We start from the raw sequence: 15,122 nt of genomic DNA, 5'->3' as shown, positions 1-15,122 counted from the left end.
GGAATGACCTAACAAGAGGCTAACATGGATGGATTTTGTTTTGGAGCAGTGAGTTTTACGTTTTAGTTTATTTTATCTGAATAAACCCAGATCCCAAGAAGGGGTTTGTGAATGGACAAAAAGGATGTGTGGAGTCTAAGAAGGCCCAGGAGCCACAACGGGGCTCTCGGGAGGAGCCCGATCTGGTGACAGGCAAATCTATAGCTAGGGTAAATTATCATAGCTCCACTGAAGTCAATATAACTTTCAAAGTAAATGGAGGTGTGGATGGGAGTGAGAGGGGCAATTACGCTGATTTACAGCAGCTGAAGATCTGGTCAAAAATGTTCAAAGTTGCCATTTGTTTATTTTGTTTATAAATATCCCCCTTTTATCAAAGTTTCTAATTTATCTTAAAAAGTTGCTTCAGACTGAAGGCCAAATCTCAGAGTACCCATTAAGAGACAGTACCCATGGAAGTTGAGGACACTCTTGCTTGGTAAAGGATGTCAGGATTTGGCTCCATATGTCTTCTCTATTTATTGCTATTAGGAAGCCAGGAGGAAGGCCTAAATGGGAGACACCTCCAGGGACATTTTGCTTTCCACAGGGAAGAACCTATGGAAATAATGAGATAAAAAGAATGCAGCCAAGGCAGAAAAACACTGCATATGGGAGGAAGAGAAAGAGCTTCTATAGGTGAAAGGCTGTGATGATGGGACATGGAGCACAGAAATTAGCTACTGAAAATGACCCATCAAGACATATAAGTAGCTCCTCTCAGGACTACTGCATGCAAGCCCTATTGCTTTTATCCCTGGAAAGTCTATTTAAGTTAATGTGTACACACAGAGGTGTACTGGGGGAAAGGTATGTGTGTGTGTGTGGTTTATATCTTCCTTTTCGACAGCAATAAAAAGAATAGAGCAATAAAGGCAGGGTCATATATCAAAGCATTGGGCACCTAAAGCTGCACTTTTACTCAGCAGCTCTGAAAACCAGATTATTCATTCAAGATCTGACCTAAGCGTTTAGCCCCTGATTCAGCACAACAGGGCTCAAGTCCATCCATATTCAATAATATATTTAAGCATGCCTTCAAGTCCCACTGACTCCGATGAGAGTTAGGTACATGCTTAAGTGCTTTTCTGAACTGGGTATGTCTACACTACAAAATTAAGTTGACCTAATTTATGTTGGCATCCAGCCACTGCAATAATTACATTGTTTGTGCATGTCTACACTTTGCTCCTTGTGTCAGCGGTGCATGTCTTTACCAGGAGCGCTTGCACCAACTGAACTGTCAGTGTAGGGCATGGTGGGATGGCTTCAGAAAGCCAGCAACAGTTGATGTAAGCAATGCAGTAACTACACTGACACTGCGTTGACCTAACTACATCTACGCTGACTCTATGCCTCTTGTGAAGGTGGAGTTAAGTCAGTGCAGTGGGTGAGCTACCTTGGTGGGAGTGAAATCTTAATGTAGATGCTTGCAGAATTGGGTCGATGTAAGCTGCTCTGCATTGACGTAACTGCAGTGTGGACAAGGGCTTAGTTAGGTACCCCGTTTTCAACATGATGGCCCTAACTGATTTGCTTCAATTTATTCCTCTGTAAGAAGTGGATACTTCTCACCTACCGACCTCATGGGGGTGTTACAAGACAGCAATACCACTACTAGGACGACTGTTTGTATTGCACTTTGAAGATTAAGATCACTGTATCTTGTCTACAGCAGGGAATAAGGATACACATACGCAGTGTATAACAGAGGAGAATTTTTACATACTCTAGCTATGGTGCAAAGAGATGAAAGTTAGATCAGCATGGGGGTCAGTTTAAAGGACATGGTTTTAATTTCTTGAAGATTTCATTTGGCCCAGAGGATGTGACTGCTGTGTCAGTTCAGAAATCAAATCTCTGCCCCACTCCCAAACTGATCTCCAATAGGAGAGAGAAATCACAGTAGTTTAATATGAGACAGAGGCAATATTTAAGCAGAATAATTTAGAGACTGTGAATAAACTCTCTGGTGTTGTGAAGAGGAGAGGTAGACTATGAAATCAAACTCTTTCAAATTTGTGTTCTGAACGTTAAGTTTGCGATGGCCTACAATGCTGTGGTACACCCACAAAGCAATTACTTACCCTCTATCAGCCAATCAGATTGCTCCATTTCCTAACGCCCATTCAGAATACTAAATTTAACACCCAATAAATGGCATTATCTAAGGTCCACTGAAATCAATAATCACATTACAATTGATATCCATGGCCTTTGGAACAGGTCCTACGTTAGCACTTCTCAAATCAATTTACTAGAACTTGTCAACTAGAGAAATTAAAGGTAATATCACTGAACATTTCTCATCAACATATAAAGCAGTAGTTCTCAAACTTTTGTACTGGTGACACCTTTCACATAGGAAGCCTCTGAGTGCAACCCCCCTTATAAATTAAAAACACTTTTTTATATATTTAACACCATTATAAATGCTAGAGGCAAAGTAGGGTTTGGGATGGAGACTGACAGCTCGCGACCCCCCATGTAATAACCTCATGACCCCCTGTTTGAGAACACTTGATATAAAGCTACCAGACTCTACAGTGAGCCTGTTCCACTTCTCCTTAGGAAATAATAACCTATCAGATTTCACAGTGAGACAGTATGAGTTTATAGAAGTTAAGCGATACTTGTAGCTATATTTACTTTCATGTCTTCCTCCTACAATGTTTTTATTTGGTAAAAAGGGGCTCACTGGGGAAAAATAACACTTTTCCTTGCACGTCTTTCCAATGCAGTATTAGATAACATATCAGCAAAACACTTGTTCCATTTTTAAATACAAACAAAAATTGCAATTTGCAGAAGCCATGAATGGAAAACGCACATACCTGGGCTGGACTCTTCAGGAGGGGGGCTGCAATCTGCACAGAAATGGAGGTGCAACATGCATGATTAAGGAGCGGCAACACAGTCTCAACATAAGCAACTCAAATGCTCAGTGCAGGGTTCTCAAACATTTTCCACAGAGTGGACCACAACTCAACAGATATTGCCTCATGGACTACCTCTCCGCCCAGTATGATTATGTGGACCACCTCTCCCCACTACTCATGATCACATAACCACCATGTGGCAACTACAGCAATTGCTTCCCTAATATTATTTTCCCCTGTGAACATTTTTAGCTGCTTTTAAAATTTGATTTGGCAGTTGAAAAGAGGGTGGAGAAGCCAGTACCATGAGACCAGCTTGCTGTTTGTGGACCATCAGCAAGTGTTCCATAGACCACCAATCCACGGACAATAGTTTGAGAACCACTGGCTCAGTGCAACTGTAGAATAAGCTTGCAGTAAGGCAGCTAAAACAGAACAGCAAAAGAACAGCAATAAATTTAAAGTACCAGAGCACTTAACAGAAAGTGACATTAATGCACTCAGAAGGCGGCAATAATTAGAATCACTACTCTGCTATTTCACAATATTTAGTTTGTATTGTACAATTTATAAATCTGTTCACTCTGACCAGTACTGGGCGTATATCAAAGGCCCAAATGCACTCCACTCTGAAGCTTGTGGGAGTTTTGCACTGCGTTCAATGGGAGGATTGAGCACTCAGAAAGGAATATAGTCAAAGTTTAATAACCCGAGTCACAACGTGTCCTGAAATATTCAATATTAGTTTAGTAGATTAACAAAACTGAAACTTGTGTCATGTTAATATCAAGAATTATTGGTCAAGGAAGCAGATAATAGAGGAAAATAACAAATTCAATAGTAGTCCTGGGGACTACCATCTGAGCTAGAGGGACTACTTTGGATAAACAAAACCTGCATAACATTCAGTAAAGATTTTAGCAGAGCAAAAGACTCAGTTTTTAAAGTGAATATCTGAGTCTATTGCAACATTTTATTTCTAAAATATTTCTTAGGCTTTCTGGATAAGTCTCTCCTTTCACCGTTTCAGACAATGTTTCCCTTCACAACAATTCACCCTTAGAATAAGCATGGCAAATACTTTCAACAGTGCTTTACTATGCCACTTTCACCAAATTTAGAACTGTTTGGGGGGTTTTTTTTTTGGTTTCTTTAATACCGGATTATTATTAATCTCTAGCCAATGGTCATGGTTAAATAAATTAAATACTTTTCCCACACAAGTACTTATAGAAAGGAGGGTATTTCTATTCTGGATGTATATCAGTCAAGGAAATGTGATGCTTCTGAGGGCTTGTCTTCACATACAGCACTACTGTAGTTCTGTATGTGAAGACGCTCCTATGCCAAAGGGAGAGTTTCTCCTGTCAGCATAGTTAATCCACCTACCTGAGAGGAGGTATCTATGTCAATGGGCGAAGCCCTCCCGTCTGAGCTTGCTTAAGCCTGTTGATTCACCAGAGGCAATTTACCGGCAGGTCTTGTGATAGGCCCCACGCCGTTCAGCCAATCCACAGGCAAACACCCACCCAGGTGATTCCAAGACAGATATATAAGCTCCTAAGGGAAGCAGTTTCTCTAGTCTGCTCAACGTCGCTACCTGATTGGGAATGCTCCCACTGTCAGTAGTTTCAACAGACTGCTCCTATTCCCGCTGTGCCTCATTCCATGCTAGTCAGCCCCTATTCCAGCCTGCACTGTAGCCTGATGCCTAGCAACTCTAACAGGGAGAATTTTAAAGGTGCCATAGTCCTAAATTTTGCGTGTGAGCCTCTCTCAGGCTCACTGCACTATCCTTAATATTAGTTGTTGGAAACTGCTTCTGACATCCAGAAAAAAAACCCAGCGATGCATGGCTTGAAAATTTAAGAAGAATAGGTGAAATCCTAGTCCCACTGAAATCAATGGTAATATTGACTTCAGTAGGGCCACAGTTTCACCCAATATCGGGAACCATTTCCCTACCAGGAACTTCTAGGGTCCAATCCTGCTCCCACAAAAGTGAAAGGGAATTAGCAACTGACTTTGATGGGTGCATGATCAGGCATTTTGTTGCAGTGGCTTCCAACTAATTTCTGGTACAATTAAAGTAGTTGTTTTTGACCTGTGGAACAGCTGGGGTCCAGGCTACTTCAGAAACTGCTTCTCTCCTCATAATCTTATAGCTGGGATGAACACTCAGATTGACAGATTTGTACAACTGGAAGACAGGCGCAGGGAATTCCTGGCAGAGTGCCCACAACTCTGGAACTTGCTGTACTCCTTATGTAATTGTTGTTCTGATGCTCAAATAGTTGAAGCAGGAAGAAAATACTCAAACAATTCTAATATGATAGCTTAATAATACAAAATACCCAGAAATGTAGAATATTCTCGAAAACCCCCTTGGCAATTTAGAACATTCATCAAATCATATGTAACAGACATTCAATTCTATACTATATTCTGTTAAAAAGTTAATTTTTAATACAAATGTTGTTTAGTTTTTAAGTTAACATCTCTTACTGTGCTAAAATATTAATAGTGGAATGAACATGAAGTCACAGGCATGCAAAAATAGTGGAAGGAAGAGCCATGAAATACCACAGAGTATGAAACATGGAAATGTTCAAAACTCATATGACCTTTTCTAAGACTAAACACTGCTTGATCTGTTCTATGAAAATGACTATCATGAAAACTGTTTTTAAAAAAATCAAGACACAAAAATAAAGTCATTCTGAAATTTCATGCAGAGGTAGGAAATTTGTAAACCTAAAATGGAGCTTAAAAGTAGGATGAGTTTAAGAATTTCTCTCACTCACATGCTTAAGGCATTATTTATTTACAATATATTTAGCACCAGTTGAACCTATAGTTTTAATAATGTTATTGAGTTTACAGCTGCACTAGCAGGAGAATGGACTACAATGATCTTTTCTTTCCTACGTTTTATGCTTGTACTATAAAATCCGACTGACTGATTACTTTGATACCACATATTACCATAACTTTACTTAAATTCCTGAGCCAATTTTAAGGCAACCTTACCATGCAAACCAACAGTTACTTTTAAATAGCTGCATGCATTATTTTCAGTCAGTTTATACACGCTAATATACAGATAAGCTCACAGTTACAACTTAAGGCTGATCAAACTGCCATTTAACTCACTGAAAAAGCAGTATGATTGGGCCCCAGACAATCACATTGGTGGCAAGGGGAGAAAACTTGCCAGGAGCCCCTCCTTCCCTCATGCTTCCTAATGGGACAAAACCATCAACTGGAGTGCAGCAGGGGTATTACTAGCACTACTGACAGCCATGACTAGCCAGTAAGTCTACTGGGACAGGGGGTGCCTGGAGAATTGCACTAATGGAAAGAGGAGAGGGAGCGCACACTACACATTTCCAAACGCGTTGCAGAGGCCACGAGTAAGTGTGCTTTGCCCTTCCCTATCCCTCAGGGCCCCTGAAAGCATTTTGCCTGCTTTGCCATTTTACAAATGGGTGAACTGGCACCTAAAGAGATTACAGCCAAACTGTTCCAACAAAGGTGCCTGTATGTAGGCACCTAAATGCATATTTAGCCACGTAGGTCAAAGTAGCTTAATTTTCAAATTCTCATTGACTTCATTGGGAACTACAACTTGGGCACTTCTGAAATTCAGACCACTTTGATTTAGGTACCTAAGTACAGATTTAACTGCCTCACTTTAAGGCACCCAGACTTGAAAAAATAAGCATAAGTAACCTGCCCAAGGCCATACAGCAAATCAGCAGCAGAGCCAGAGGTAGAATTCAGGAGTTCCTGGTTCCTAGTCATATGCTCAGTCCACTACATGCTGCTGCCCTTCATAAATAAATGGTAGGAACAAGAGCACGTTATCCTTGGTCATCACCAGGTCACCTCATTCACCTGAGAAATACTCATTCACTTGAGGAGCAGATCAGTAGGAGGATAAATATCATACACATCTTAAAAACCCAATGCACCTATCTGTTCTTAGCTCACTCTTCTGGAACCTCTCACGCAGCAGTACTTCCCTTCCACCTTCCCTGCACTCTCATTTGGCATTACACTCTGGCAGCTCAGCTCTGTTCATCAGCATTGTATTACTGCATGGGCCACTTTCATGTTTTATTTTATCTTTTAAAAGGTACACCGGAATAGCCCTGATGCAGCTGACAAACTGATGCCAAGAGAAAAAATAATGAGGTATTGGCATAACTGTCACAGCCTGACCCATATGCTGAGTATATCAGGCTATGATGTTTTCCAGATTCATTCTATTCATCTGAAATCTGGAACCGCAGCTCTCAGAACACCAAGGGTGAAATTCTGACCCCACTGGAGTCAATGGGAGTTTTGCCATTGATTTCAGTGGGGCCAGGATTTCACTTCAAAGGTTAGCAACTCCAAACTCACCCAGGCCCTGTTGTCTGGTATCTTGTCTATTTAAAAAATTTAGAATTTGACATAAAAGATGGATTAAAAGGTTTAAGAAATATGCCAACATGCAGCAAAGCGGTGTCTGTCATACGCACTTGTGTTTCTGTGAGAATGGCATGCAGAGGATGATATGGTTGAAGATGGTGGTGAGGATGATGAAGGTGAGGATGAGGTCTCATCTAAGCCTTTTGGATTTATCCAGTAGGCACGAGTATCCCGATTACCTTTCTTACTAGTACAGCTGATGTCACACTGGAAAACATCTTCACAGCTATCACTGTGCAAACGCTCTTTCTGGAGAAGTTTGTCCACTCTCTGAATAATGCACTCCAGACTTTTGTCAACATTCAACCAAACTTTTTCCTTGAAAGAAAAATGTCCCCTTTTCAATTAAGAAGATCCCAATATTAGATGACAAGAACATTTGCAAAAAAGAGATACTTTGCATGCTGTGATTCTAGACAAAATTGCTTAGGAAAGTTTGCGCTTTGCCATTACATTTCTACATACATACTCCATATGTATCTACGTAAGTTTAAAGTGACATCCAAATGTTAAGCTGCAGAGCTGTGCGATAAATTTGTCATACAATTCTGACTCTCGTAAGCCGTCTGCCCACTAACCCATTTCCCCGGTTATTATTTCAACTTCAAATGCACATTTTTTTTAAACCATCAACCTAACAGGGAAAATGTTTCCTCCTCCTTCAGCCAAATGTGGAATTTTCTTCTCAAAAGTTACATCTGTCTGAGGTCCAGAATGGATAAAGTTTAGTCTGGGCCAGTGACCGCTTTCTATCCCTAAAAAATTGTTACTTTAAATTCCAGTGCCCAGTGTTCTTGCATAACTAGAAATGGAACTTAGTACCACTGGAAAGGGAAGTCCCCAGCGTCCGAATGGGACCCATCACTCACTTCTAGCTTTAAAATGGCTAGAGAGCGCTTACTTTAAAGCCATGCTATTTTTAGGTACAGAAAGACTATTTTAGTTCATTTTAGAGGGTTTTTTGGTGTCTCCCTTTTGAACCCTGAACTCATTGGCTAAAATTTTCAAAAGTGGCCTCTAATTTTGGTGCCCAAATTGAGACATCTTAGGCCTGTTTTTCAAAAGTGCAGAACACACATCTGCAACTTCAGCTGAAGTCAATGAGATCTGTGGGTAATCAGTAATTTGAAAAATCAGCCTCTAGGTCTCCCAAGCCTGGCACCCAGAAACTGAGACTTCCAAAGTCACAGGCTACTTCTAAAAAAGTTAGCCAAAGTAACTAAGGAATCTGAATTTACAGCTGAAGGGATACAAAAATAGTTCCAACAACAAATTTTAAAACTAAGACATTCCTAAAAGATTTTCCTTGTAAATCCTGTAAATGGTATAAAGATTTTATTGGCATCCATTTGAGATGACCTGTATAACACACTTATGAGTAATGTGGCCATCCAAACTCACGCTGATAAAACCTTTATACCACAGTATCAAGTACTTTTATATGTAGCTGGTGTGTCTATTTACACACACACACACACACGGTACATATGTGAATATAAAAATACATGATATTGTGGTATAAAAGTTTTTATATATATACGTACACACCCATAATTTCCCATACATACTATTATAGCATAATGTAAAATCAATAAGCCATCAGATACAGAAGGGAAAGTTTACATCATTATTAGCTCTGAAACGCATTGACATTATTTCTTTTCCTCCTGTATTTCATAGGGTTAATCACAATTCTAATAAATTTCAACAGTTTTAATAAAGACTGCATTCAATTCTGTTTCACTACACTGTTTGGACAGCTCAATTCTCATTTAAATTGGCAACATTATATGGAAAGTTATTTAATTCTTGGTGTGACCTGTTTTAAAAGGCAGCTCATAATTAAAACATAAACAGACACCTCACTTAAATATTTAGATTAAAAAAACAAGGAAAGTCTTTGAAAAGCTGTTTTTCAGAACTAATATCTAAGCGTATACTGCAAGAGTTCTATTTTTCTTTCTTTCTTTTTTGGCTGCATATGGAGATTGATAAAGGGACACCCTGCACAATGTTTCTTAATTGTTTCATTAAAAAGAATACTCAATTAACTTTCAATATAGAACTGACTGCAGTACAGCCAGGTGGCCCAAGTGACTGAGGGCAGGTCTGCACTTAAAATGCTGCATTGATGCAGCTGTGTCACTGTAGCGCTTAAGTGAAGATGCTCCTACACCGATGGGAGAGAATTCTCCTGCTGGCATAGTTAATCCACCTCCCTGAGAGGCAGTAGCTAGGTCAGTGGGAGAAGACGTCAACATACCACATCTACACGGGGTGGGGTTAGGTCGGTATAACTTAGTTGCTCGGGGGTGTTGATATTTCACATCCCTGAGCAACAGAGTTATACCAGCATAGGTCTGTAATGTAGACTTGATCTGACTCTGCTATTATGCACGAAACTCAGGCTAATTTTTCAGTGCCTGCTTCTGCTCCTGCTGCTCAAAGGGCAGACAGAGAGAGGGCAGAAGGAGCACTTCAAGACACTTATCAGTGACCCCTTTGGGCAACTAACAACATGTCTACCTACGAGGACTACAGTGACATAGCTGTGGCACCATACCCCATAGGGTAGATGCAGTTTAGAGTGATGGAAGGCATTATTCCCTTGCTGTAGGAACCCCACCTCTCTAAGCTACAGTAGCTAGGTTGAACACAACGACATCATAGAATATCAGAGTTGGAAGGGACCTCAGGAGGTCATCTAGTCCAACCCCCTGCTCAAAGCAGGACCAGTCCCCAATTTTTTTTGCCAAAGATCCCTAAATGGCCCCCTCAAGGATTGAACTCACAATCCTGGGTTTCGCAGGCCAATGCTCAAACCACTGAGCTATCCATTCTTTCATCAACCTAACTGCATCAACACTTAAAATACAGGTTGGCACACAGGGGTGTGGATTTTTAACACCCTTGAGTGCCATAGCTATGCCACATACATTTTAAGTGTAGACCAGGCCTAAAACATGCAGTGATGTGCTCCAAAATAAGACCTGTAGATATCGGTGACAAGTGGCTAGTAGCTACATGCTAAGGGGCATAGGGCTAGGGAATAAAGGGATACTAAAAGGGAAAAAAGGAGATGACATCAGCAGACCTCATCCCTCCATTCAGCAAACCTACCCATTCCTCTTCATGCCAATCCACCTGCAGAGAAGATCGGCTATTTCTTCCTGTCCATCTTGCCACAAGGGTGTCTTGATCATTCCTTAGCATCACTTGTTCCCCCTCTCCAGAGGTTGGAGATGCCTTTGAGGCTATATAATCTGGCCTTGCAGCATTTAATCCATGGATTGAATTTGCCAATAACTTGCAATCACAGACAGTGACAAGCTGCCGCGTCTAAAAATGATAGAAAACAGAATTTGAAAGCATTTTCACTTTTAAATCCTTATCTACATTCTTATTTTTTCACTAAAAAAAACTACCCTCATTTTGAGTTTGTGCTGCTTATTTTACAGCAGGGCCTTAAAAGGATGTATAGGAAGCAAAAATGTGAAGTGTAATTTTCAAAAATGTGTACTGACATTTTAGGACTACACATGCTGAATATTTAACAAATACCTTCAGTTCCTAGTGCGTCTACCTAGAACCAGCACTTCATTTTCTGTTAAGTGAAACAGTCTTTAAAAAAAAAACAAAAACAAACACACACCACACCTCAGGCACCTTTCTACAGTCCACAGAAATTGGTCTCCTCTGGTATGGCAATGTTCCATTTAGTTTAATATCCTGTCTCAGTCAATGGCTAATAATACATGCTTCAGAGGAAGGCATGAAACATCCACCTCACTGTGCAATACCGTATCTTGGGGGGAATTTCTTCCTTATTCTGGCAAATGATGTACGTAAGCCCTGAAGCATGAGGATTGCTGACCTACCTTTCTCCTAGATAATATAACTTCAGATACTATTCTTATTCACCTATTTAAAAAACACCTTACTAAACTATGTGCCTTAATATCCAGCAACAGAGAATCCATAGGTCAGATATACAAGTATTTTTTCTGTATATTTTTAACTTTAATTTCATCACATACATTCTTGCATTATGGGAAAGTATACAGGCACCCCAAGTGGGTATACAGTAAACTGACTATCAAATGCATTCTCTGTCAGAGTACTGCTTATTTATTAGCTATGCTTTCTTAGAACTCAGACTACTACAACGAAAGAGTTCTATAAAACTGCATTTGTTCTTGTCCTTGTGAAGAAGTTTCATTCTGATTGCTTGTTCAGTCCATTTTTATTGAGTGGAGTGTAGCCCAGTGGGCTAGTTTACCTCTATTATATTCACTGCTTTGCATTATATTCTGCTTTATTATATTCAGCAGTAATGCAAGGAACCTACAGGCTTGTATCCTGTAAGTCATTGGCTTCAGCAGTTAGCATGAGGCCTATGACCTTTGGCATAGATAAACGTAGGTAATTCGTAAGTTTTGGAGAATTGGAAGTAGAGTGTAGGGGGGGAATCTTGTCCATAATGGACATCAGCCAACCACAGAACATAAGTGATACCAGCTTCTGGTCGGAACATCCGACGACAAGAGTGCCATGACAACCAATTGACGCATATGATAATGGAGCGAAATCATAAATGCACTGACCTATAGAAGGACACCTTAACATTGGTAAGGGAAGGAAATACAAATAAGAAAGAGAAACCCTTACTGAATATGCATTAGACATGGTAACATCAGCGTAACATATTATAAAAGTGGCATCCCAAGGGCAGTAGGCGTAGAGCGATGTAGCCCTTGGGAGGGGCCAGAATGATGGCCACCGATGAAGATGAGGAAGGTGACGGTGACGAGGAAGATAATGGCTAACATTTCAGGTTGTTCTGCAAGGGATGGTGAGAGCATGGATGTTCAGATGTACTTTCTGTATTATTGCTATCTACCTTACTGAGTTAGAGTGTTTGACATTGCTAAACATATTAATAAATTATTTACTTGTAAATATAAAAGAGTTCTTATAGTGCGAGTGTTGCACCTGTGCACATCGGGGTTCCCAACAATAAAATAATTTAAATAATACCAGGCCTGATCTTGGGACAAGAACCTGTCAACCCTCAAAGTGATAACTGGGGATTTTTATTCATAATCTATAGATCAGGCTACAGGAGTCAAATATTAATTGAACAGCATCACTACAATTTGCCCCAAGTTCATGTCATTATTATACAAATGAAACGATAATGAATACTCCTTGTGGTGTTCCAGTTTCTTCAAGTTCCAGTTGCATGATAGCTTATTCAGAAATGAGCTCAGCAAACCAATCAGTGATTATAGCGACATGAGTATGAAAGTGAATTTAGGATTTTCTTCTCTGGGATGTTGTGACTGGACATGTGGTGGAGATGATACTTTAAACTTCGGGAAGGAAGTCAGTAGGTATCACTCTTCTTTCTCGGTCCTCACCACTCCATCCATAGGAGGTGGAGGCAAGAGTGAGTGGAAGAGAAGAGAAAACTTGAATAAATGGTGGCAAATTCAAAAATTCCATCTGGATTTATCTTCCATTGGGGCTAGGTGGGGCCACAAAAGAGACCATTTTTGGATTTTTCAGGGAGCTCACAAAAAAAGGGGTGCTTCAGAACGTGTCTCACTTCACTTTTATCAATGATTTTGTTTTGTTGTTCTCATACCTTATCTGCCAAAATGGCAAGTGATCTTTCAAGGCCATTAGCTGATCTATCCTTGGCAGCTCTCGAGAGCCTTTCGGCATAGTAACTGACTTGAGTTTTCAGGGTGTTGATTTGTGCAATAATCTCCTTTGCTCTAATAATGTCCTGTGGTATGTATATTATAGACTGGGAGCTTGTTGAAGTGCTGAAAAAGAAGAAACAATTTAAAGACAATCTATCAGAAGGTATAAACGCTCTAGTCACACTTCTTCATGCCAAAAAAGGAATTGCAGACAACAAAATTTACCTAAGCTAACAATTAACCGTGGAAAACCAATTAGGCAATTAAACAGCTGGAACACTTATACCTGAGCACCTCTGTATTTAATGAAAACATTCAGATGCAAAATTACTAATGCTAAATGACTGTGCTCACAGATCACATACAGGAAGGACAATTTTCTGAGGAGAATGTGCATGACAAATTTTGTCAGCAGCGACAGAACCAGTTTCCTTAGGTTGCTTGCTCCACTCTCTCTCTTCCCAAAATGCAGACACTTTACACAGTTACACCTGATATCTCCTTGCCAGGTTAGGAATTTTAGCCTTGTCTGCACACAACTATATCACTTTAACTACACCAGCAGAGTTAAAGCTGTACAACCCACCCTACTGTGGACACAGTTACACTGATATCATAGTACTTACACCAGTATAGCTTATTCCCAGATGAGAAGGAGAATAGACTACACCAGTAAAATGCATCTTTATATCAGTGTAACTGCATCCACATTAGGTTTGACCCATTATAACTATTTAGGGGGGAAAAGCCACACCCCGAACTGAAATAGTTATACCAGTAGAAAGTCTCTAATCATGAAACTCGGGCTGTGGAGCTACAAAATTGCAGTGTAGATGTTCAGGCTCAGGCTGGAGCTTGGGGTCTAGGATTTCGTGGGGCTCCAGTCTGAGCCATACATCTCCACTGCAATTTTATAACCCTGCAGTCAGAGTCAGCTGACGTACCAGCTGCATGGAACAGCATGCAGATGTTTTATTGCCTTTGTCTCTGCTCAGGGTGTAACAAGCGTGCTTTCCTATTCTGGATGAAGTGTCAAGTCAGAGATGCCTAAACTGGCACACGGTAATTTATTTCTCCTCCGCCTCACTTTTTCCTGTCATTAATTGCTTCATTGTAGCCATCAGACATAAAAGTACCTATTGTTAGTGTAAATGCCAGCTGTTGTTTGGTGGACAAAGCCATGCTTAGCATATCAGAGAGCCTAATTTCCCAGGTGCAATTGCCTCAAATCACTCTCTCTGAGTCTGAATTCTTTTGCTTTGGGGGAAGGGTGGGGGGAGTTAAGCCACTGATGGGGAACATATTTTAATTTTTATAAACTTTTGCAAGGAAACTTGAGGAATGTATATTCTATTTCTGGGGGGATTCTGCAACACTGCACATGTGCATAATTAATGTGCCATACATATTTTAACGTTTTTTGTGTGCAGAAAATAGCTTCTGCCAGAACATTGTTGCAGTTCTGCCTTTTGCCCACCGGGGGGCGATATGGTGATAGAACAGAACAGCCGCTCCCAGCCAGATAGAGAAGAGAAAGAGCCCGCAGTGCCTTCTTCACAGTGACTGTTGGGCCAGGTCAGGAGACAGGGTATATGGGAAGGCAGGCAGCCTGGGGCTGCTGGGGAGTCAGACAGGGACTTATAAGGGCTAGTTGGGGAGGACAGACTGCAGCAGGAACTGAATGGGAGTGCAGGTGCAAAGCCACATGGGGACAGGTGCAGGGCCACATGAGGGAAGGGGGATGGCTGAGTGGGGGCACAGAGACACATAAGGAGAGGGGGAGAGGTGAAGAGATACATGGGAGCAGAGGAGGGGTGCAGAAACATGTGTGGACAGGAGGAGGGGTGCAGGGACATGTGGAGATGGGGGAGTGGGTGTCTGAGTTGGGGTGCAGGGACATGTGTGGACAGGAGATGCAGGGACACATGGGGATGGGGCAGATGTGCCAGACTGAATGGGAGAAGCTAGGGGTTAGCCAGGGTCTACATGGAGGAAGTTCCCTAACAATCTCTTCCCCACC

The 15,122-nt window shown here is 40.9% G+C and overlaps 1 protein-coding gene across 43 annotated transcripts in view; it reads right to left on the bottom strand.

Moving 5' to 3' along the window:
- The window catches only part of INPP4A (inositol polyphosphate-4-phosphatase type I A), a 196,002-nt gene that overhangs the window by 29,855 nt on the left and 151,025 nt on the right, over window positions 1-15,122 (bottom strand). For 17 of the 43 annotated variants that reach the window (XM_037898601.2, XM_037898604.2, XM_043537510.1 and 14 more), the window contains 4 exons: window positions 13,042-13,225; window positions 10,515-10,733; window positions 7,445-7,712; window positions 2,874-2,906 (listed from right to left, as the gene is read on the bottom strand). In XM_037898601.2, the coding sequence (XP_037754529.1) occupies window positions 2,874-2,906; window positions 7,445-7,712; window positions 10,515-10,733; window positions 13,042-13,225 (704 nt within the window). The remainder of the gene's footprint in view (window positions 1-2,873; window positions 2,907-7,444; window positions 7,713-10,514; window positions 10,734-13,041; window positions 13,226-15,122) is intronic. The other 26 variants (XM_043537560.1, XM_037898619.2, XM_043537568.1 and 23 more) reach the window with 3 other exon arrangements.

Source organism: Chelonia mydas, chromosome 1 (assembly GCF_015237465.2).
Source record: "Chelonia mydas isolate rCheMyd1 chromosome 1, rCheMyd1.pri.v2, whole genome shotgun sequence".
NCBI classification, from domain to species: domain Eukaryota; kingdom Metazoa; phylum Chordata; order Testudines; family Cheloniidae; genus Chelonia; species Chelonia mydas.
Note: the sequence above shows the minus strand (reverse complement) of the source record. Positions and strands in the feature narration are given on the sequence as shown.